We start from the raw sequence: 22,062 nt of genomic DNA, 5'->3' as shown, positions 1-22,062 counted from the left end.
TATAAAAAACCCTTTTAAGTCTGTTGGTGGTAATTTCTGTTGAATAGTTTCATTGTAAGTTGCAGCAGATGCTCTATGAAGTACTATGTGGAGAAGAATGTACAGAAGCTAAAAGGTGCATATGTTGGTAGTGACTGTTTCAGCATTCCTTATACGTTTTATATTTTTTCCTCAATTCTCCTTTGTGGAAAGACTGATTTCATTTGTTAATATGCCTTCTTATGGTAGCACATTGACTACTTGCAGATCTCAGTGATAGGAAATAGATAAGTTCAGTTTCTGATGTAAAGATGTATATACCTTAAGTTCATAATAGTATGCTATTATAAGAATTCAAATAATTGAAGTGTGATTTTATTCTAAAGTAAAAACAGAAATCTGAATGGAAGTAAAGTATGGGTGAAATACTAATTGTTTGAAATAATTGGTGTACAAATTTTTTTTTTGTTGTTGCCTTGCAGTCCACAAGAATTGGAATGTCAGTTAATGCTATTCGCAAGCAGAGTACAGATGAAGAAGTTACATCTTTAGCAAAATCTCTCATCAAATCCTGGAAAAAGTTATTAGGTATAATTGATCTTTCCTTACATATATTTTTGATGTTCTGATTTGTTAAATGGTTGTCACATTTTTTTTTCCCTCTGTAAAATTAGATGTACTGAAACCAGTGCCTCATAATAAGGATAAGGGAAGGTTATATTAATCTCTGAAATTTTTGTTCTTTAGGCTAGTCATTTCAACCCTCTTGACTTGGAACACAACTAGATAAGCTCTTTAAGAAGAATTTTCTTGCAAGGGAAACTTTGTGAGGAAAGGGGAAAAAAAATTCTTTTTTTGGTTTGATGATACTAGGGATTGAACCCAGGGCCTTGTGTATATTGTGCAAGCGCTCTACCACTGACCTACACCCCAGCACTGAAAAAAAACATTTTTTTTTTTTTTGGATACTAGGGATTGAATCTAGGGATACTGTATCATCCCTTTTTATTTTTTGTTTTGAAAAGGTCTCACTAAGTTGCCATGGCTGGCCTTGATTCCCTTGAATTCCTCCTGCCTCAGTCTCCTGAGTCATTGGGATTATAGGCATGTACCACCATGCCCAGCCTGAAATAATTTTTTAACTTACATAAAACTTGCAAGAATTATAAAAGAACTTATATTGATTTTTGATATTCACCATGTATCATGTCCTTATCATGTATCATGTCCTTATCATCATTATCATCTCTTTCTCTTGCTTTCTTTTCTTATTCTTTATGAATCATTTGAGGGGAGATTGACATATCATGCTCTTTCCCTGTGAAACCTAAGTGATATTTCCTTAGAACAGGCTTATTTTCTCATATAACCATAATATAGGAAAGATAGGAAATTTAACATTGTTTTCTTTCTTTTTGTTTGTTTTCCGTATAATTTCTTTGCTCTTAGGTATTGGGGATTGAACCCAATGCCTCGGATATGCTGGGAAAGATATGTTCACTGAGATACATCCCCAGTCCTTTTAACATTGGTATAATATTTTAATCTGTGGTTCATGTTCTGGTTTTATCAGTTGTCTCAATCCGTGTCTTTTCTAGCTTTTTTTCCCACTTGTCCAGGACAGAATCCAGCCCATGAACAGTTATTTAGTTTCTTAATCTGAAGTTATTCTTTTATTTTTTATGATATTGAAATTTTGAAGAACGTAAAGCACCTTCTTACCCCCTCTTTTTAATAGTACATTCCTCTTTAGGGGTTATGTGCTGTTTTCTAGTGATTAGATCAGGTTGTACATCCACAGTTGGAATATTGCTTACCAGTGTTATATCCTTCTCAAGGTATCACACTCAGTCAAGGTGTACGCTATAGAGTTGATTTTTTTTTTTTTTTCCTGTAAAGACATTCTGTGGGAGACATGTTAAGACCTTGAAATCATCTTGCATTTTATCAGATTGCTCTCCCCCAATTTAATGCTGCCCAAACCAGTCTTTATAGTGATGGCTATAAAAATGGAATGTTCTGACTCTTCTACTTCAATATTTATAAATCATCTTTACACTTAAGAAAGCACTTTCCTTTTACCTCCCAGTGATTTTGTTATTAGTGTAGACTCATAGTATAATCTATTATGGTTGAGATTTTTGGGGTATTAAATTGTCCCAGATTTGAAAAGTGATTACCCCTTCAAACTGGATCTTGGCTCCTTTTGGCAAGCCCTATCCAGTGCTTTGATAATATTTAAGCCTATAAAAATGTAAAAGCCTATTAAGAAAAATGAGTGTAGTACATGATCCTGTATTAGATTTTAAAGGGAAGAAAACCATTCCCAAAAGATGATTATTAGGACAACTGGCAGAACTTGCTAGTTGTTTTTTCTGATTATATGAAAGGTCTCTTTATTCTTAGGAAACACACTGAAGTAGTGGAATAAAAGTACATGATATCTACCACCTAATTTTATTTTATTTTTTTAATATCTTTATTTTATCTGTTTATTTTTTATGTGGTGCTGAGGATTGAACCCAGGGCCTCGCACAGGCTAGGCAAGTGCTGTACTCCTGAGGCACAACCCCAGCCCCCTGCTACCTAATTTTAAATAAAAGAAATAAGTTTATAAACACTGAGAATTTGTGTGTGTGTGTACATATTCTCATTTATGTCTATAAATAGAGGTAGGAAGGAGAAAGAAAATGTGACAGAATGTTAGCAGTTGGAGAATCTCAGTAATACATACATGGAATTTCTTTGTATTGCTCTTATTACATTTGTGCAAATTTGAAATAAAATAAATCAGATAAAATCTGGTCTTTAAAGACAGGTGGGAACTCTAGATTCATGATTTGTTTAATTTTTTTTTCTGTATTTTCAAGTAATTAAGATTAGTCATTAAAAAAAAAAAAAAAACAGATTAGTCATAGAGGGCCGGGATTGTGGCTTAGCAGTAGAGTGCTTACCTAGAATGCATGAGGCACCCGGTTCAATCCCTGGCACCACATAAAAATAAACAAATAAAATGAAAGTATCGTGTCCATCTACAACTAAAAAAAAAAAAAAAAAGATTAGTCATAGAAAGTTCACTGAGAACTTTACACACACACATTTTTGCTCACAGAAAGAGGGTTTCTATATGTATTTTTAAATATATTTTTTTATAACTTTATTTTGTGTATTTATTTTTTTATGTGGTGCTGGAGGATTGAACACAGTGCCTCACCCATGTAGGCAAGTGCTCTACTACTGATCTACAGCCCCAGCCCAGATAGATATATTTTGTGGCAGATTAGACGTTGCAGTTTTGCTCATTTGGTTTTATATTTAAAGAAGATTTACTCTTATGTTTATTGGCATTCAGGTTCTTCTTTAAAAACATTATTTTGTGCTAGGTGTGTTGGTGCACACCTGTAATCCCAGCAGCCTGGGAGGTTGAGGCAGGAGTATCACAATTTTGAGGCCACCCTCAGAACTTAGTGAAGTCCTAAGCAATTTAGCAAGACCCTATCACAAGAATTAGGAAAAAAAATAAAAAAGGACTGGGGATGTGGTCCAATTGCTAAGTACCCTTTGGTTCAATCCCCAGTACCAAAAAAACACAGACAAACAAAAAACACCTTATTTTGTGAAAATTTACTTTTCATTAAAATTTGAAGTTAGAGGAGAAAAAAGTCCTTGTCTATTTGTGACTATAACTATCAGTTAATATCTTATTGCATTTCTTATCTTTTTTTTTTTTTTTAGTTGTTGTTGAACACAATATCTTCATTTATTTATTTATTTTATGTGGTGCTGAGGATTGAACCCAGGGCCTCGTACATGCTAGGCAAGTGCTCTACTGCTGAGCCACAACCCCAGCCCATCTGTTACCTTTTTAATGAAAATATTTTGTTTTTCTATCATAACTGTTATTTTTATTGGTTTCAGAATAATCCAATGACTATATCTTGATTTTTATTAACCACTTGCATATTGTTAGGTTTGTTATTTTTAAGTTATGGCTGTTATAACTAATGTTTTTTTTTTAATATTTTTAGTTGTAGATGGAAACAATACCTTTATTTTGTGTATTTGGTGTTTTTTTTGTTTTTTTGTTTTTTTTTTTAATGTAGTGCTGGGGATCGAACCCAGTGCTTCACGTGTACTAGGCAGGCGCTCTCCCATTGAACCACAACCCCAGCCCAGACATAACTAATTTTTAATAAATAATTGTTCTGCCTAAAGCTTTTTCTTTAGATCCTTAGCTAGGTTTCTAGAAGATTTACTACTACTGTTAGTAAGTAGCACATTTTTTAATACTTAGGATATGCTAACTGTTGACATGTATTACTACATTTAATCTTCAGTACAATCCAGTATGATGAAACCATTGCACTGATCACTTAGGTACCTTGCACACAGTTGGATCAGTGGTGAATACCTGACCTAGGATCTGACTTCATATAGTCTTGAGACCTTTCCTGGGGATGTGCTGTGTTGCCTATGGAATTGTTTTCATGCCTCTTACTTCTCTGCTTTCCAAAAGGAATTATATGAATTTACTATGCCAGGGTGGTGTGGGAGATCAATTTTAACTGCACTTTTGGCAGCATTGGATCCTTGCTAGATCATATTTAATTGCTATATCACCTTTCCTTTTTAAGTAGTGTCTTTCCTATTACTTTTGGACTATTTCTTAGTCCATGCCATGTGTCATTATTAATCTTTGTTTTCTGCCTCACAGTACTGTACCATCTTTAGGTTTTGAAGCTTTCAAGGTGAATCATAGAGAATAACAGGGATCAATGAAATAAAGTATGTGAAAACTCAAGTGTATACTCATGTTATACCACAGGGCTTGAATTGTTATTTTAGTTTTGATAAAGCTGTGCTTTACAAGATAAATTGTACAATTGTGATACGGAAAGCTCTGTTACTGCTTTCTGTAATAGAGAAAGCTCTGTTAGTGCTTCTCATCCAGCTGGCATATTAGAATTGTCTGGGGAATTTTAAAAAATTATGATGCTTGTGCCTTACTGCCAGAGATTTGGACTTACTGGATATGGAATGGAGGTTGGCACGAGGGTATGTTTAAAAGTTCCCTAGGTGATCCTTATATCCAGTTGAATATATATTCTTTTTGTATTCTGTATAGAGACATGTGAAAATTGAAAGAATTTTTTGTGTATCTCTTAAGACTTTTACAGGGAGCAAAATAGATAAGTGGGGCAATTTCTACAGTAGGCCTAAACATTTTCTAAACCTATCTTCAAGGCAGATTTGATTTAGATGTGAATGTTTGTCAGTACTAAAATATTTTATCAAATCAGCCTGTTCACAGTGTCTGATTGTTTTTACATCTGTAAGTCTTAAAGCTTGTGTATTTTATATTGCTTTACAGATCATTTAAGATTGAGGGGATGCTAGGTAGATCTTACTATTCCTGAGGTATTTTATATGAAAATGTTTTTATTACTGTCAAAGAAATATTTATATTTTAGGTACAGCCTTTCTTTTTTTTTTATTAGTTGCGCAAAACATTACAATGATCTTGACATATCATACATTTGATTCAAATGGGGTATTTATTTTTTGACTTCATGAAAAATTATTAAAACGGTATTGTCACATGCTTTCATTTTGGCGGGGGGGAGGGTACTGGGGTTTGAACTCAGGGACACTTGACCACTGAGCCACATCCCCAGCCCTATTTTGTATTTTATTTAGAGGCAGGGTCTCACTGAGTTGTTCAGTGCCTTGCTTTTGCTGAGGCGGGGTTTGAACTCTGGTCTTCCTGCCTCAGGTTCCTGAGCCTCTGGGATTACAGGTGTGTGCCACCATGCCTGACACATGCTTTCATTTTTAAAATGACTGCTCGTATTTTTCCCATATTCTTTCCTTCTCTTTGTTCTGTATACTTTTCTCTTAAACTTTTAGGTTCCCCTTGGCATACGAATTTGTAATTCTTACTAAATGAGTGCTAACTGAATATGGGTTCTGAAAAATACCCAAGTGTGTATGCTAATAGAATAGTTTCCATAAACTTCATTTACTGGTGGGTAACTTAGAATTTTTTTTCTTGTGTTAGTAGCCTGTTAACATGCAGTATTTCAGTTTTTATTTTTAACAGTTACTAACAACTAAGGGATTTCATACATTTTCAGATGGACCATCCACTGATAAAGACCCTGAAGAAAAGAAAAAAGAACCTGCGATTACATCACAGAATAGCCCTGAAGCAAGAGAAGAAAGGTATTTCACTTTATGGAAATTCATTTATGTTAAAAAGTCAGATAGTTTTATCAACTCTATCAATTTCTCCATGGTCTTCAGATCACAAATCTGCATTACTTTCTGTTTTCCAGTCATATAAAACTAGTAAATGTATATAGCCAAGGTTTTCAGAAAGATTTCCTAGAAATTTAAAAGATAGGTAGTAGATTACATAAATAAAAACAAATTGTGTATTTACATAGATAAAAACATTGTGCTTAATAAGTTTTATGGAATAGGATTCCTGGGAGAGGCACTGATAGAATTGTTAATGACTGTAGTGCTTTGGGATTTAAATGGTTACTTCCTCTACTTACCAATTTCTTTTTTTGTTTTTGGATTTATTTGTACCCTGGATCACTTTCATTTTTATGCTTTTTTTTTCTTCCAAATTTTGCCATTTATCATAGGAACTTAAAATATGAATTTCAGCCACAAGGGGTTTAAATTGTTCCTTGGCTTTTATAAGATCTTTGCATTTATTTTTTGCTGTTGCATACCACGAACTGTGCAGTATCCAACATGTTGCTTAATGTTGGTATAGGTAATAAATTACAAGTAGTTCTCCAATTTCTTGTGAAGCTTGTGGTTTAACTATTGATGTTGACTTAGAGAAGTGGTTCTCAAAGTGGTCCAAAGAAGATCAAGGACTGCCTGGCAACTTATTAGAAACTTAAATGTTCAGGCCTCATCCTGGAACTATCAGGAATTGTTTTTAACAAGCTCCTCCTTTAACTTCTGAGGCACCCAGGTTTAGAACTTCTGTTTCTAGCTTTTGGCTTCCAAATTTCTGTTTTGTCCCTGAACTTTTGATCCACCTAGATTGTTAGAGGTATTTAGGACATTAAGGCCACTTCTGTTTTAATTTTATTTCTTAGGGGTTCCTCAGAATTGATCATATAATTATTTTTTATTGAACAATTTTTTATTTTTTTGAGTTTTTGGGGATTGAACTCAGAGCTTTGTGTGTGCTGGGTAAGCACACCACTGAGCTACATTCTTCTTGCCCCCAGCCACTGCCTATTTTCTTTTGTTTTTTAATTTGAGACAAGGTCTTGCTGAGTTGCCTAGGCTGACCTTGAATTTATGATCCTTCTGCCTCCGCCTCCCAAGCTGGGATTACAAGTGTGCACCACTCACTGTACCAGGCTGTGTTTCTTATTATTTTTAATTTTATTTTTTGGTACTGGGATTGAACTCAGGGGCACTCAACCACTGAACCACATACCCAGCCCTTTTTTTTTTCATATTTTATTTAGAGACAGGATCTCACTCAGTTGCTGAGGCTGGCTCCTCCTGCTTCAGCTTCCCAAGTTGTTGGGATTATAGGCATGTGCCATCATACCTGTCTTGTTCCTTATTTATTTTTTTAGTTAACACTTATTAATATCACATACACTTGTTATTTTATGTTATAGTACTAAATATATTTGATGTTTAAAGAGGTAAGCCAAAAGTAGGGTTAAACAATGTTTGTTAATAAAATTTATGCAGTTTTTTTTCTTGTAACTTTTTATTTTGAGATAGTTTCAGACTTTTAAAAAATTGCTGGCTGGGGTTATATATCAGTGGTAGAGCACCTGCCTAGCACATGTGAAGTATTGGGTTTGATCCTCAGCACCACATAAAAATAAATAACTGAAGAAAGAAAGGAAAGAAGAAAGATTGTGTCTATTTACAACTAAAAATTTAAAAAACGATACAAATTTATTTTAAAAATTGAAAAATAATACAAAGAATTCTTTACCCAATTGCTTCTCTTATATTTATATATGTATATGCACATATACATGTGTGTGTGTGTGTGTGTATGTGTATATGAATGAATTTTATTTTGAACCAAATGAGTGCTTTGCAGACATTTTGCCCTTTTTACCCTTATATATGTCAATATGTTTTCTTACATATAACCACAGCACAGCTTTCAATATCAGGGAATTAACATTGATATATAAAATGCTATTTTGTAATCATAGACCTTATTCATATTTCTGCAGTTACCTCAATAATTTCATTTATTGCAAAGGGAAAATATTTCTTCAAAAATACTGTCCAAGATCATATATTGAATTTAGTTGTCATTTCTCTTTGATGTCCTTTAATCTGTAATAGTTCTTCAGTCTGTTGTTGTCTTTCTTGACCTTGATATTTTTGAAAACTGGAGGCCCTAGCCTAATGAATTTTTAACATATTTTCAGCTGTGATATATTCAGGGTCCCTGGTTTTGTGTCTATAACATATATATATATAAACATTTTAAGTAGATGTTGAAAGCTGAGTCATTTCTTAGTATACATTTTTATCAGTTCTATGTCCTTGAAGTTTAGGTGTAGAACCTATCTGCAAACACATAGAATTATTGTGTATGAAGGCTGATACATGTTTACACATACTCAGAGAAATAAAAGAGGATTCAAGAAATTAGTATGAAGGGAGATATAAGGTTAGATCTAAATGATTTGTAGTTGAGTGAAGTTTTACATTTTAAGTACAAGAAATCGAGAAAATTATGTGCTTAAATGGTTAGAAAGAGGTAACAGAATGTTATGCAGTGGTGCCAGCAATAGCAAAGTGAGAAATGGCTCCATCAGTTCACTTGAGTAGTTTCCATTGGCTGGGCTAGGCATTTGGCTATGGACAGAAGCAAAAGCATTTAATTGAAGTATTTAAGTAATATTTATTTATTTTGTGGTGCTGAGGATCAAACACAGGCCATACTCAGCCAGTCCTCTATCACTGAGCAACACCCAGCCCTAAGAAGGAGATTTTTTTTTTTTTTTTTTTTTTTTTTTTTTTTTTTTTGGTGGTGGTGCTGGGGATTGAACCCAGCCAGGGCCTTGTGCATGAGAGGCAAGCATTCTATTAAATGAGCTACATCCCCAGCCCCTTATGAAGTTCTATCATGACCTCTTGAAGTATTTATTATGTATCTTGAAAACATGTATCTATGTTTATAAATGGTGAGATAATCTTTCTGTCTTCACAATTCTGGTTTAATGCTTATTTAATAATAAAACTTTTTTTCCTCAAAGAAAAAGAAACTTAGTGTGGTTAAAGGAAAATGTATGAAAAGTCATTGCAAACCTGTGTGTACACGTTTTTTTGCGAGTACAGAGAGATATAATAATAGGAAGCTTCAGGAAGAATTGACTGAAGTTAGAAGGTAGAGATTATCATTTTGTACACTGTAACCTGTTCTCAACAGTGGTTGTGTTTTGGAGAGAAAACATGGAAGGTATATCCTTGCAGCAGGTTAGATCTATGAAGAGCAATGATTTAATCAGTCTTTGAAAAAGGTTTATGGCCAGGCCTGAAGGGGTACCCCTGTAATCCCAGCAGCTTGGGAGGCTGAGGCAAAAGTATCAGAAGAGTTCAAAGCCAGCCTCAGCAACTACTTAGCAAGACCCTGTCTCTAAATAAAATATAAAAAAGGACTAGGGATGTGGCTCAGTGGTTTAGTGCCTCTGGGTTCAATTTCCCAGTACCAAAGGGAAAAAAAAGAAAAGAAAAAGGTTTATGTTAGATAACCTTATGTGTGATAAAACTGAATTGAAACTAGTCAGAAAAAGTATTTTTAAAAGAACCTGTTTTTGTGAAAATCTAATATAACAAGTTAATCAGAGCAATTGAAATGATTAAGTTGACTAGAAAGTCATTAAACTGTCCTGGCTGTGCAGATGGAGTTTGTATTTATGGAGAGAAATTAAACAGACCTTTTTATAATCTCAAGATTTATTTCATCAGATTTTTGTCTCATTAGGAAACCATTGTCTAATTGGAGTAGAGGTTTTCAAACATTTTTTTTTTTTCCTCCCTGTAATTTTGGTAGCAAGCCTCCATACTTTTTTGGTCCCATCCCCTTGCCCTTCCCCTCAAACCATGATCCATCCTTCTCATATATTGCCGTGAGTTTTAATGTGTATTTTCTCTATTAAAATTTTATTCATTGTTTAAAAGGACAATCAAGGTAAAATGCTTGGTATTCTTTTTACAAAAAGACACAAGGGGCGGGGGCTGTGACTCAGTGTTAGTGCACTTGCCTGGCATCGGTTCAATTCTCAGCACTACATATAAACAAATAAAAGTAAAGGTCCATCAAAAACTAAAAAAAAAAAAAAATTAAAATTAAAAAAAAGATGAGACTTTTCTCCTTACTAAATTTAATCACTTAAGTTTTTAATGTGTATGCAGGCAACTTTTTTCCTTACACAAGTCACTAAAATATCATTTATTTAGGCTCTGAAGTTTTGTTTTCAGAGAGTGATAGTATTGTTACTTTAAGGTTTTTTAAAAATTTCTTTTTGGCATGTGTATTTTAGTAGTTCCAGTGGTAATGTAAGCAGCAGGAAGGATGAGACAAATGCTCGAGATACTTACGTTTCATCTTTTCCTCGGGCACCAAGCACTTCTGATTCTGTGCGGTTAAAATGTAGGGAGATGCTTGCTGCAGCTCTCCGAACAGGAGGTAAGTTTAGTGTATGTTATTTTACTTCCCATCCTTTTCATCACCACCACTAGTACTTTATCCACCTCCATATTGTTGTTTTGCAAGTACCATCCTGATTGTAGCTGCCCACCACTGCTTAGCTTAGGGAGGAGTTATTACTAATAGCAGTCCCTAAAGAGTGAGACTGGGACATCTGCTTATTACTATGTAATTCCAAAAAGTAGATTCATTCTAATATATGAATGTTTTTCATGATCGTAGTAGTTTTAAAACTTTTCCCCCTCAAATATTTTGTTACCTGCATTTAATATGCAAACTACTTACTCTGTCCTTAGATTGAGAGTTAACAATACTGAATTCTGAAATGTTAGTATGACATACATTGTATAAGTTTTGTATTCGTAATTCCATTTGCTGATTTTTTTAAGTGGAGAAGCAATCTTGATTTATATATGAGAACTTAATTATATTTGAAGGTATTTAGTCTTAGCATGTAAAATTTTGACTTTAAGCCAGGCATGGTGGTGCATACCTATAATCCCAACAACTGGAGAGACTGAGGCAGGAGAGTCACAGTTCAAGGTCAGCCTGGGCAACCATAGCCAAGAACTTGTCTCAAAAAAATGAAAAGGGCTGGCTCACTGATAAAAAAGGAGAAAAGAAAAAGTTTCATATGCAGGAATGTTTGTCATTTTATACTTTTCCTTTTCTTTATGCTCAACCGTAGCTAATTGGACCTATTTCCTTTTTCTGCCTTTTCTAGTTTGAATTCCTTACTGTCTCTTTTTTTCTTCCTAGTTTCTATTTATTTCCTTTTATCCTTTTGAATATTTGTATAGGAGTCTGTTGAGTGTGTCCATATATGTGATTGGCTGATGAATGGTTTCTTTGCATTGAACACCGAGTCTGAACTCTGAGTCACAGGAGACAGACAGTTCTTTATTTAACTTTCTGTACTCTCTGATGGAATAACCAGAATTCATGGAGTTGTGAAATGAGGAATTGCCTGCTGTATGAATTACTTCCCCATCCCTGAGGGAAAAGGAATCATCAATGCAGGAGCACTGTGGATATTAGGTGAATCTAAAAGGAGGAGTCTAGTGAGTAGTAAAAGACCAGATTCCAATTAAACTAAACTAAAAGGATTTTTATATGAGGCAAATGGGGTTGAAGAAATAAGAATGCAGTTCACTTTCTTGTACTGGAATTTTCTTTTAACATGTTGCAATAAATTAACAATTTTTTATGCCTGTTTTTAGATGACTACATTGCTATTGGAGCTGATGAGGAAGAACTAGGATCTCAGATTGAGGAAGATATCCTTTGTGTGTCTATTTGTAATTATTTTAAGTAACCTATTAGGATAATTGTAATTTTTTCTTCTTGTATATAATTCTAAGGTTTATTCTTCAGTATTGTTTTGATGCGAAAGGAGAAGGAGAAGGACTTTCATGTCAGTTTATTCCATTTTTTTTCTTGTCATTCAAAAACAAATCACATTAGTGTTGATGGCATTTTTATTTTTCTGCCTTGCAAATTGAGAATGTAGTTTGTAATTTCATTTGCGCAGAATGGCAGAGAAAACACACACACACACACACACACACACACTCCTCTACTATTATGTGTGAAGATTTCTCATTGAAGAACCTCAATAGAGCACACATAATTTCCTGAGCTCATTATCCTAGAGGGAAATATGTTCATGCTGGGCACCACGGAAAGGGCCTTGGGATACAGGTTGTTCATATGGGAGGGGAGTAGGGAATATGTAGGTAACAGTAGGACATGGAACTCTTTCTTGTTAAGGAAATATCCTTGTTAGGGAGGGAGTTCCTTCAGGGCTCAGCCTCTGCTTGTGGCCTGACCTTGATGGAGAGAAACCTGCTAAACTAGCTTCATGCTGAGCTGGGAAAGGAAATGAACCTCCAGGGCTACTGTGGTCTCTTTTCAGAAAGCCCCAAGGAACTGTGTGGACAAGGCCATTAGATTTAGGATTATTGGTGGAATACAGATTTGGGCAAGTTAGAGCTGGTGTCATCTCAAGCTAGTTTTTCAAAAATTTGTTCACTTGGATTGAATACCAGAGTTACTTGTTGATTTGCATGCTGCTTTGATTAAACAAGAAAAAAAAAATTACTTGTCTATAGTGTAAAAGTATTGATAATTATTTGTCAATTATGGATGAATCAAGGAATCAGAAACAGTGCTCTTTTTTTAACTCATTAAATTGGAAACAGTTTTTGTGAACTCCTTAGAAATTTTTAGGATTCTTATTTTGGCAGAAAAGGAAAAAATTGTTTTATCTTTATAATTTAACCATTTTTCCTTAACAGCCAAGTACCTATATATCAAGAAATAAGGAATACAGACATGAAATACAAAAATAGAGTACGAAGTAGGATATCAAATCTCAAAGATGCAAAAAATCCAAATTTGAGGAAAAATGTACTCTGTGGGAATATTCCTCCCGACTTATTTGCTAGGATGACAGCAGAGGTGAGCATACCTATATATTAAGTTTCTATGATGTGATTACATAATGTCAAGTATATCATAAGGCTTTATATAAATATTACATATATAATTTCTATGAGCTGTTCTGATAGATACATAAATACTAGGCAAATACTTAATGTTATTGACTTTGACATTAATGTTTTGCTCCTTCTGTACCATTAATGTTCTTTTGGTGCTATATTTAAATCATTATTTAAAATTAAAAATGTTATCCTTTTAATGACTCTAATTACAAATAGCCTTTTGTATCCTTTAAGCCTTTTTGCATGGTTAAACACTCAGAAATTGTTTATATCTTACTGATTTTTTTCTTAAATTTATATGGGAAATGATGGAAAAATTGAAATTCAAAGGGCTGCTGTTTGTAGACAGTTATTCATTGACAATAACTATTGTGTGTCTACAATCTATTAGGCATCCAAGAGTGAATTTGTTTTTCTTGCATCGCTAATCAAAATTGCTATATTTTAAAAATTCCTTTTAAAATTTTTGTTAAAATATGTTAAAGCTTTACAAAGCAGAGAACATAGTGCAGTGAGATCTCATGAATCCATCACGGAAGCTTTCAGTATTTTTGAGAACTTATCACCCTTTTAATTTTTCACTGCCCGCCCCCCTTTTTCCCTTGAATTTATTTTCAAGCACATCTCAGACATTATATCTTTTTTTAAACCTCTTTATATTTGGGAGATAGCTTTACAATATATATTTTTCTTACATAATGTCATCTCCACATCTAACAAACCTATTTGTATTATTAATATCTAGCTCATATTCATGTTCTATTCTTTTCCTGTCCCTTATATCCTTTCTAATGCTTTTTTTTTTAATTTCCCTTTACGATATTGCCCTTTCAAAGAAATCAGTTCTGTATCCCACATTGTGGATTTTTAAAAAATATTAATTTTTTAGTTGTAGTTGGACACAATACCTTTCTTTTATTTATTCATTTTTATGTGGTGCTGAGGATCAAACCCAGTGCCTTGTGTGCTAGGCGAGTGCTCTACTGCTGAGCCACAACCCTAGCCCATCCCACATTATGGATTTTGTCTGTACAACTGTATCTGTTTCTCATGTAATTTGATTTTTTTTCTATCCCCCCTATTTTTTGTAATATTGGAAGCTAGTTCAATAGGCTTGATTATATTCAAGCTTCATTTTTTTTTCTGTATAAATACTTCTTCATAAGTGATGCTTTTTATTGTAGTTTCCTCACAGCAGGAGACACATAATGTATTGATCTCTTCTTAGGGTGTTAAGATTGGTCATTTGGGTTTGGATAATTAGAGTGATTTGTCCACTGTAAATCTCTCCATCGAACTTTCAGTTGATGAATTCATCCACTGATGATCCTTGCCTGAATTGGTTATTTCAATAAAATAACCACTGCAAATGAATGATTTAAATTATGTCATTCCTTTTACAATAATTAGCAAGGTTTCTTTGTTAAAAAAGCACTTTTCCTTATAAACTCAAACTGTTGGTTTGGGTAGGAGAGTCAGGATCAATGTGTTAAGTCTTTTCCATTGGTTATCAGTTACCAGAATCAGGAGTTGGTGCCCTGGTTAATTGCCAATGATGGCTTTCTTTTTTTTTGTACTGAGATTGAACTCAGGGGCACTCAACCACTGAGTCACATCCTCAGCCCTATTTTGTATTTTTTATTTTAGAAACAGGGTCTTACATAGTTGGTTGGTGCCTCACCAATGCTGAGGCTGGCTTTGAACTCATGATCCTCCTGCCTCAGCCTCCTGAGCCGCTGGGATTACAGGCGTATGCCACTCTCCCCAGCTTGTTTTTGAATATATGTGTCCTCTCTTAAGTATTGTCATAGACTTGTGACTTTTTATTTATCCCGTGGGATTAGTTCTTTACAGTAATTTAATTTAATGGATAAGAAATGGTCCTATTTTTGGCTGATAGGAGTTACTTCACATTGACCTCTGTTTCCATTGGACTCAACTGTGATACTCTCTGGTATCTTCTGTGATTTTTGGTACAGAACATGACCCTGACATATCCTTTTGCTTCTTACCCCAAGGCTTGAATTTCTCCAAAGGTCCCTGGCTTCCTTCTGGGCTGTGGTATTTAGAGACCACAATCTGGATACTATAGGTACTCATTGTTACAGGTTTACATTGTTTATAGCCTTTAAACAACAATTAATTCCAGTATTAACATGCAAACTTATGAGCATTTGAAGAAAATGTTAAAGGAAGCAAACTCTTATAAGTTCTCTAAGAAAAAATATTAATTTTATACTTCTTAAACTTTTAAATGCTGATTATTATTATTATTAAGCTAATTGAACATTAAAGCATTTAGATCATAGGATATACATATTGTATAGAAGATTTCTGTAACTGAGTGGTATTTCCACCTCCATCATAGGAAATGGCTAGTGATGAGCTCAAAGAGATGCGGAAAAACTTGACCAAAGAAGCCATCAGAGAGCATCAGATGGCCAAGACCGGTGGCACTCAGACTGACTTGTTCACATGTGGTAAATGTAAAAAGAAGAATTGCACTTACACACAGGTTTGTGATTATTTATAGATTCTTATTTTCATATTAACAATGCTTATAGGTACCAAGGATAATTACCAGTACTTTGATAATTTTCAAAAAGAGATGATATCTCTAAGATGAAAGAATGCTTTTCTTAATACCGATTGCAGTTAAGAAAAAATAAATTGTTAAAATCATACCTTCATGGAAATAGTTGCTATGAAAACTGTATCAGTTAATTAAATAAAATATATGCTGTTTAATAGATGACTTGTATTTTTTTTTTTAAAGAGAGAGAGGTAGAGAGAGAGAGAATTTTAATATTTATTTTTTAGTTATCGGTGGGCACATCTTTGTTTGTATGTGGTGCTGAGGATCGAACCCGGGCCGCACACATGCCAGGCGAGCGTGCTACCGCTTGAGCCACATCCCCAGCCCAAGATGACTTTTATTTTAACAGTTCATCAGCAGTTGATTACTGGGTATTATGTAAACAGGCCATAATTCTTGTATGTCTTATAATTTATTGTTTTGATGTGTGGAAGTTTTACTACTGACAGTTATTGAATTGAACATGTATGTGATAGAAGTAGTCTCAGAAAATTCTGCGTTTTAATTGCGCTATTTTCTTCTAGTCAGGTAGAAAAGGCTCAGGAAAGTAGAAGTGATATATCTTACATTATCAGGTTATAAACAGCTAAGATAAAAAAAAAATTCTTTTAACAGAAGGAACCTAGTCTAAATGTGAAGTCAGTATGATTTCTTTCTAATTTTTTTAATTGTAGATGGGCATAGTAACTCCATTTTGTTTATTTATTTTTATGTGGTGCTGAGTTGAACCCAGTGCCTCATACCATGCTAGACAAGCATTCTACCACTGAGCCACAACCTCAGCCTAGTATGATTTCTTAAAATCAAAAAAATTAGGGCTGGGGATGTGGCTCAAGCGGTAGCACGCTGCCCTGGCCTGCGTGCGGCCCAGGTTCGATCCTCAGCACCACATACAAACAAAGATGTTGTGTCCGCCAATAACTAAAAAAAATAAATAAATATTAACTTTAAAAAAAAATCAAAAAAATTACGTCTTTTCAATTAAAAAAAAACTTCCAAAGTTCTCATGAAAATAACTGATACAAAAAATTTAAATGTGAATAATGTTGATATGTAAGTGAATTTACAATTACTTCATTATTTCTTTTGGTTATATACTCTGCAGTATAATTGCTAGATCAAATGAGCATATAAACTATTTGTGCAACATAATAATATTTACTTATTGAAATTTAGGAAAATTACAGAAATATATGACCAAGAATCTGGGGGGTGGTGGGTGGTTCTAGGGATTAAAACCATATCCTCATGTGTGCTAAGCACATGCCATACTTCTGAGCTATGTACTTCCAGCCCATGAATAAGAGATTTCAAATCACCCTTTTATCTGTCATCTATAGAGAGTAAATCATCAATATTTTAATGTTTGCAATATTTTGTGATTTTCTTTTTACATATACTTGGAGGTATATGCTGCCAAAACTGTCTTATTCACTTTTCATGTAAATTCTATAAGTGTAAGCATTTTCTTAATTGTTAAACATGATCCTTTGCAAAATCCAAATGACTATATAATATTCCATCAGATGGATGCACTTTTAGTACATTAATTCCTTATTGGATACTTGTTTCCAGCACTTTTGCTATTATAAAATTGGATTTTTCAAATATTCTTATACATAGGTCTTCATGTTTCTAATTACCGTCTTAGAATAGATAGGTTAGAGACAATAGTTATTTAAGATTCTTAACCTTATTGCTTAATTTAGGAGGTTGTAGGAGTTACATGTCAGAATGAAATATTCTTAGTTTTTACATCTTTGCCACTTTGTAAGAGAATATCAACATGTTTAAATTTGTACATTTTTGTATTTGTTACTGATGAATGTTTTTTCACATTAACTATTTATATTTAATGGGTGATTTTAGAGGATTTCCCTACTTATCTGGGATAAATTAAACATGAAAGAGGAAAGGGGTTTAGAAAAATCAAGTTTGGAAATACATGCTTCTTTGATATTATTTTGCTTACTTGTATTTTTTCTAGGCTCTTACACATTTTATTGTGGTACCATTGTGATAATTACATATCTATATGTTGATGTTCTTTAGGTTTTTCTTTTTTTATAGTACTACTTAAGTAATATCTTTCACTTCATTTTGCTGCAGGTACAAACCCGAAGTGCAGATGAACCAATGACAACATTTGTTGTTTGTAATGAATGTGGAAATCGATGGAAGGTATGGCACCCTCTTGAATTCATATTATACTCATTTATAATAGAACAATTTTTTTAGTCTTTTAATAATTTTACCTAGTATCTAAATTATACATGTATGCTCACACTGTTCAGTAATGTAGAAGTCCTTTATTAACTACTTGTATTGGAATAAGCTATTTTATATCCTACTAGAAATAATTAACTTGATTTTACCTCCTTGTTATATATGTTTTGTTGTAGGGACAAGAATAACTAGAAGAGAATCTTCTTTTTTTTTTTTCCCCCACTTTTGTTAGGTACTGGGGCCTTGAGCCCAGGGCCTTGCATATGCTAAGCAAAAGTTCCACCACCAAACTACCTCCCTAGTCCCCAGGAGAGAATCTTAAATGCCCAGTTATCATAACAAGATCCTATATTCATTACATCATTTCTTCTCAAACTCCCAGAAAATCTATATGTTTATTACTTATTCTAATTGATTTTTATTCAGTAAAACTTTCTTTATCTTGTTGAACTTAAGCCCAATGATTTTTATTATTTTAGGAATTACAGGTGAGCAGTTTTATGGTTTGATGGGCATTTTCACTAAACCTTAATGTTGCCTGTAGGTTTTGAAGTAGGTTCACTGATAAGTTTATATTATTTAAATAACTCATTCTTGAATGGTTTTGTGAGCTACAAAAATAAAATTAAAAATTGAGAGAAGGGTTACACCTTAGTCCCAAAAATACATTTACTGTAAATATAGGCAGGGTTGTTACAGGTGTAGGGTTGGGAGGCTTTCATGTCTTTGGAACCATATAAACTGATTTTAAAATCTTTTGCACATACCATCACTAACTGTCATTTTCTCATGTATTAAATGTAAATAATACTGGCATTGAAGGTTGTGATGAAGAGTAGAGATAATGTATGTAAAGTGCCTCTCAGTCCCCAAAATGCTGGGTGTTCTTATCAGTTTTTGTGAAGTATGTAAAAGGTTTATTTATTTATTTTTTTTGCTACATTTACAGACTTCGGTTTAATACTTAATTTTGAATTATTCACATAGGTTAAATCATTTTCTGGAAATTAGAAGTGTATTGGAAGCCAGACAAATAACTTCCACAAATATAATTTGGGACTTTGGGGGCTAAAGGTTAAGTCCAGTACCTATTTCATTATATACAAATATTTGATTCTGAGATGAAGAATTTACCAATATTGAAAGGGTTTCATGATTTTGAGCAGTGTTTCTTACCCTTCTAAGTTGGTGAATATTTTACATTGATATTTAGGAGAGGGACATTGATTATTATTATTTTTTTAAAATTTCAATCCTGTTGAGCAAACTTGTTCAGATATTTCTCTTAGATTTGTTTTGCATGATTGGTCAGTTTTTTATTATGAGCATGTATTGTGCTGCTTTGAATACAATCTTAATTAGCAGAATATAAGACATAGTGCCTAATGAATTTAAGAAAATTCAGGTTAATGTAGAAAGCTGGTAGGAATTTTTACTTTTTTTTTTTTGGTACTGGGTATTGAACCCAGAGGCACTTTACCATTCAGCAACATCCTCAACCCTGTTTATTTTATATTTTGAGATAGGGTCTCACTAAGTTACTTAGAGCCTCACTGAAGTGTGAGGCTGACCTTGAACTTGCAGTCCTCCTGCCTCAGCCTCCTGAGTGTCTGGAATTATAGGCATATGCTGTTGTGCCCAGCACAATTTTTATTGTTTCAACCTAAAATCAAGAGAGTCATTTAATAAAAACTTTTAAGCGGCTAGGGAGGCCCTTAATAAAAATCCCAGTAGCTAAGGAGGCTGAGGCAGGAGGGAATGAGAGTTCAAAGCCAGCCTCAGCAATTTAGCAAGGCCCTAAGCAACTCAGTGAGACCCTGTCTCTAAATAAAATACAGAAAAGGGCTGGGGTCGCGACACAGTGTTGAGTGCCCCTGGGCTTAATCCCCAGTAACAACAACAACAACAAAAACCTAAAATGTTTCATATATATATTTTTTTGGTTATCTATTTTAAGTTGTCAAATTTTAAGTTGTCAAATTCTTAAGTCAAATCCTTGAGAATAGGTAACTACTATGTGTGAAAAATCTTTTCCAAAAATGTCTCATTAAAAAAAAACAAAACAATTTACAATGTATATTATGTTAATGGGAAATATATGCCCCCTTGTTTGCATTTAAAGGTCTCATGAAATATTTCTTCTCTTTTGACAGTTCTGTTGAGTTGGAAGAATTGGATCTGGACCATTAAGAAAATGGATTTTGTAATTAGCTTTAAAACTAGGCCAAACAACTAGATTTCTTGAAAGTCAGATTTTTAAATCAGCATACATCCCGTGGGGTTAGTGTTTGTTTTTGACCTAACATCCCTTTCTTCAATGCCTTCTATAGTTTCAGATCAGTAGGGAGATCATACAATAATTGTATGATATCTGTTTCAATCCTTTCCCCCCCCATTTTTACAAGTAAGTTGATATTAAACTTTTATCAAACTTTTAGCAATTTATTTTTATTTTTTTCTTCTTAAAGGAAAATGTTCCTTAATTTTTTTACAGTCTGAAGCGTACAGTAGAAATTCTATTGTTCTGTAATACATAAATAAAAATTTCATTTTTTTTCATATTGGCATGAATATGAAATACCTACAAATATTAAAGGAAGAAAAAAGGTAATATAAGTTTAGGTTTACCAAATATGGTTTGTATTCACATAATACTTGACCATCTTATCTAAATTGTACATAATATTTGAACTAGCATATGAATTTGATTTTAATTATTATGTTCACATGCTTGGGCTAATTACATATTATTTTTGCATCTGTAACTAACCGTGATCATCATTTCTTGTAATTTCTTGTACATGTATATTAATTGTTCTTAATAGATTTTACTTTTGGAAACATGACTTGACTTTGTTAAAATCAGTTTGGTTTGTTGTTTATTTACTTGTTTGACTTGGTAGGGTATTTTAGTTTTACAAAAGAACATTGTTATAGTTTCATAGGGCTTTTCATAAATCTCCTTACAGGCAAAGAGCAAAAGCTTCTGACAGTTTTTTTCTCCTCATAGGAAGATGTACTGGGAAGAAAATGTTAGCATCTTAGTGTAGAGTAGTTATTGTTAACAGTTCATGACTTGATTTTATTTGAAAATCTATACTGACCAAGGATTAAGCATAAGAATTGTAGGAATCACTAAAGCTGTGGTCTTTCTGTATGGAGGGTGATAGAAGATATTTTTGTTCTGAGCCTTATTGCAGACTTGTTCTGTTATACGATGAATGAGATTGTTGAATCAACTGAAAACATGAATTAGAGTGAGTCATTTCACAGTATGTATCTTAAGATTAAGTTTTATTTTTTTGTTTATGTGTTTACCATTTGTTATGTTAGGAATAAGAAAAAATAGTTTTCACCTTGGTTACTTGGTTACAATTGCTCTAGCACATCTTAAAAGGCCACTATTGCAAAGTGTACAGTTTATCATGCTGAAGATTCATTCTGTCAGTTACCATAGAAAGACCTCCATACATGCTTTGCACTTTCCTTTGCTTACTCTCTTCCTGTTTCTTACTGCAAATCATCTTGATGTCCATGTTAAGGATTGGACCACAGGCACTAACCCACATTTACTTTGTCAGTTAATGGTTGAACCTTTTGTTATATCATTTCAGAAATAAAGTGCATTTTTGAAAGAATGAGTTTAAGGATAATAAGGTTAAAATAGTCCCACTTTTAAATTAAGTGACCCATTTTAAAATTTGTAACTCAATAAAGTTTTTTTGTTGTTGTTAAGTGTGTATCACATTTTGTCATTCTTTTTAGACATTGAATTTTATTTTTCCTTTTGTTTAAAAAGTACCCTTTATCCTCCAACTACTGAGGTATTTCTAGAGTATAGTTTTGTGTAAGTAAAGTCTGCTCAAATGAGAATTGAGCAGTAGTTCAGAGTATGTTTTTTCTTTTCCTGGACTGCTGGTGATTGGGAGGGAGTGGTGGTTCCAAATAGACAAAACTGTATCCTTATGTGCACATATTATAATATGTTGGTCTTACTACTGAGGGATTCGGACCAGTTATCAAATCAT

The 22,062-nt window shown here is 33.4% G+C and overlaps 1 protein-coding gene across 1 annotated transcript in view; it reads left to right on the top strand.

The window, feature by feature from the left end:
- Tcea1 (transcription elongation factor A1) overlaps positions 1-21,769 on the top strand; it is a 39,618-nt gene extending 17,849 nt beyond the window's left edge. The window contains exons 3-10 of the mRNA XM_015485788.2: positions 462-567; positions 6,114-6,201; positions 10,542-10,687; positions 11,929-11,985; positions 13,014-13,168; positions 15,581-15,727; positions 17,918-17,989; positions 20,188-21,769. Of these exons, the coding sequence (XP_015341274.1) occupies positions 462-567; positions 6,114-6,201; positions 10,542-10,687; positions 11,929-11,985; positions 13,014-13,168; positions 15,581-15,727; positions 17,918-17,989; positions 20,188-20,196 (780 nt within the window). The 3' untranslated portion in view covers positions 20,197-21,769. The remainder of the gene's footprint in view (positions 1-461; positions 568-6,113; positions 6,202-10,541; positions 10,688-11,928; positions 11,986-13,013; positions 13,169-15,580; positions 15,728-17,917; positions 17,990-20,187) is intronic.
- Positions 21,770-22,062: the final 293 nt, after the last annotated feature.

The sequence above is a fragment of the Marmota marmota genome, unplaced genomic scaffold, assembly GCF_001458135.2.
Source record: "Marmota marmota marmota unplaced genomic scaffold, marMar, whole genome shotgun sequence".
NCBI lineage: Eukaryota > Metazoa > Chordata > Mammalia > Rodentia > Sciuridae > Marmota > Marmota marmota.
This window is presented reverse-complemented; position numbering and strand designations above follow the sequence as displayed.